The sequence below is a fragment of the Bos taurus genome, chromosome 7 (genome assembly GCF_002263795.3).
Source record: "Bos taurus isolate L1 Dominette 01449 registration number 42190680 breed Hereford chromosome 7, ARS-UCD2.0, whole genome shotgun sequence".
NCBI lineage: Eukaryota > Metazoa > Chordata > Mammalia > Artiodactyla > Bovidae > Bos > Bos taurus.
Window position 1 is genome coordinate 40,527,086 of NC_037334.1, and position 2,489 is coordinate 40,529,574.

Here is a 2,489-nt window from a genome sequence, read left to right on the forward strand (position 1 = left end):
CTCTCTAATATTTATATAATCAACTGTGAAATGTTGCTAACTTTTATTGGTTACTTCAGCCTCATTCGTAATTCAATGTGTTTCATTTTTTGATGAAACTTGCAATTGCTTTACATAAGTTTCTTCAAAAATACTCCAATTTTTTAACTCTGTGCATCAAAGTTGACTTATTTACACATTTTTTATGGATAAATGACAGTGCTTTATAAGAGCTTAAAAGTATCCCATACGGGGGAAAAAAAAAAACAAAACAGGTGTGAATATGGACTGATTCCAGAGTCTGGGAAATATTTGGCATAGGCAGAGGGTACCTCCTCTAAATAGCTGATGGGTAGGTGTAGCCTTCTGATACTCTTATTTCTACTTTTTATCTTGAGTTACAAATGCACTCAATGAATGAAGAATCCAAAGCTTGTCCAAGAAAAGCTTCTATCCAAGATAGGCAGAGAGAATAGAGACAACATATTGCGTTTTCTAGGGTATTTAGGGCTTCCTTGGTGGCTCAGATGGTAAAGAATCTTCTTGCAATGTGAGAGACCCAGGTTCAATCCCTGGGTCAGGAAGATCCCCTGGAGAAGGGACTATCTAGCCACTCCAGTATTCTTGCCTGGAGAGTTTCATGGACAGAGGCTACAGCCTACGGGGTCGCAAAGAGTCAGGTATTTAACAGAAAAAAAATTATCTTTTTATTGTCCTTGATAAAATCAATTCTTTTTTTACATCAGTCACATATGTCTTTCACAGGAACTTTGTACTTCTAACAATGGAAATTAACAAGACTTGAATTACCAATAATGCCAAATAAAGCTGAGGCTTAAGGACACTTAAAAATGTCTAAATATTTGATGTTTAAGAAGAGAAGATTGGAAATTTGTCTGTGCTTATGAGCTGATTTGATTAATAGCAATTGGATTGATCTGTTTTGAAAACAAGCTATTAGAAACTGAGAAAAAGCTCCTTATGAACTATTTATTATTGAATTAATATTGTTAATTGAATTCAATAATGTGGTTTGTGTATGGGGTTACAGCAAAGTTCCTCATGCTTGAAAATGCCACTGAGATGCTCTTGAAGTCTTTGTTTTTGACCCTCTAGATAACTGTTTTCCACTTTGATATGTATGTGGTCCATTTAAAGACTGGATGCTTCCTCAGGACCTTCTGAAAAGCCCCCAAAACATCTTTGTTTCTCAAGCTATAGATGAATGGATTGAGCATGGGTGTGAGCACAGTGCAAAATACAGACACAGCCTGCTCCTGATCAGGGGTATGAGAAGAACCAGGTGTCATGTACATATAAACACATGGTCCTAGATAAAAGCTTACCACTGTAAGATGGGAGAAGCAGATGGCCAAGGCTTTGCTCCTGCCTTGGGGGGATTTCATATGAAGGACAGTGTGGAAGATGAGCATGTAGGAAGCCATAATAAATCCAAAAGGGATGATGATGAAACAAATGCCCATCACGAAGACCACCACTTCATAGATGGAAGTGTCTTTGCATGAGATCTTCATGATTGCTGGCATCTCACAGAAGAAATGGTGGATTTCTCTGGAGCCACAGATAGGCAGGCTCATAGTATAGAATGTGTGGGCTGTGGAAGCTAAAATTCCCCCAGTCCAAGACACTATGACCATTTTCAGACAGACCCCATGGTTTATAATGACTGCGTATCTCAAGGGGTTACAGACAGCCACATATCGGTCATAGGCCATGAGAGTCAAGAGGATACATTCAGCACCCCCAAGAGTAAAAAAGAAAAATACCTGGGTTCCACAGGCTGCCCGAGTGATGTCTTTCCTTCCAGAGAAAAAGTTTACCATCATCTTTGGAACAGTGCTGCTGATGAGGGCCAGGTCTATGAGAGAAAGCTGACTAAGCAGAAAGTACATTGGAGTGTGGAGACTCAAGTCCATCCATATCAGGAGGAACAGGAAGAAGTTTCCTGTTACTGCAGCAAGATAAATTAAGATGATAATGTAGATAAGAATACTGACATAGTTCATATTGGGGAAGAGTCCTGAGAGAATAAAATCTGCTGTTAATGTCTCATTTTCTTCTTCCATGGTTGACTGATCTGGTTGAGCTATAAGAAGAAGGAAAGGGAAACAGAAGTAAAATAAAATAAAAGCTTTTGAAAATATTTTTATTGGTCAGGTATTGCTGTAATAATATGAGGTAAAAAGTAACTCCACAAATTTCAGTGGCTTATGATAGTAAACATGTGTTTTCTTGCTCCCATGTTTGTAAGTCAGGTGGAGGCATTTTGCTTTAGGATGCCCGTCAAGTACAGATATACTCCACCATAAGTCTCTCACTCTGGGGCTTGCTCTTCTCAAAGAAGATGGCAGGAGCCAAAAAGGGACAAGCAAATTACCTGATTTCCCCTAAGTGAGTGAAGTGAAGTTGCTCAGTCGTGTCTGACTCTTTGTTACCCCATGGACTGTAGCCTACCAGGCTCCTCCATCCATGGGATTTTTCAGGCAAGA

At 39.3% G+C, this 2,489-nt stretch overlaps 1 protein-coding gene across 1 annotated transcript; it reads right to left on the reverse strand.

The window, feature by feature from the left end:
• Positions 1-1,091: 1,091 nt before the first annotated feature.
• On the reverse strand, positions 1,092-2,066 carry OR2BB11 (olfactory receptor family 2 subfamily BB member 11). The gene has a single exon (NM_001390809.1). The coding sequence runs from the start codon at positions 2,064-2,066 to the stop codon at positions 1,092-1,094; it is 975 nt and encodes a 324-aa protein (NP_001377738.1).
• Positions 2,067-2,489: the final 423 nt, after the last annotated feature.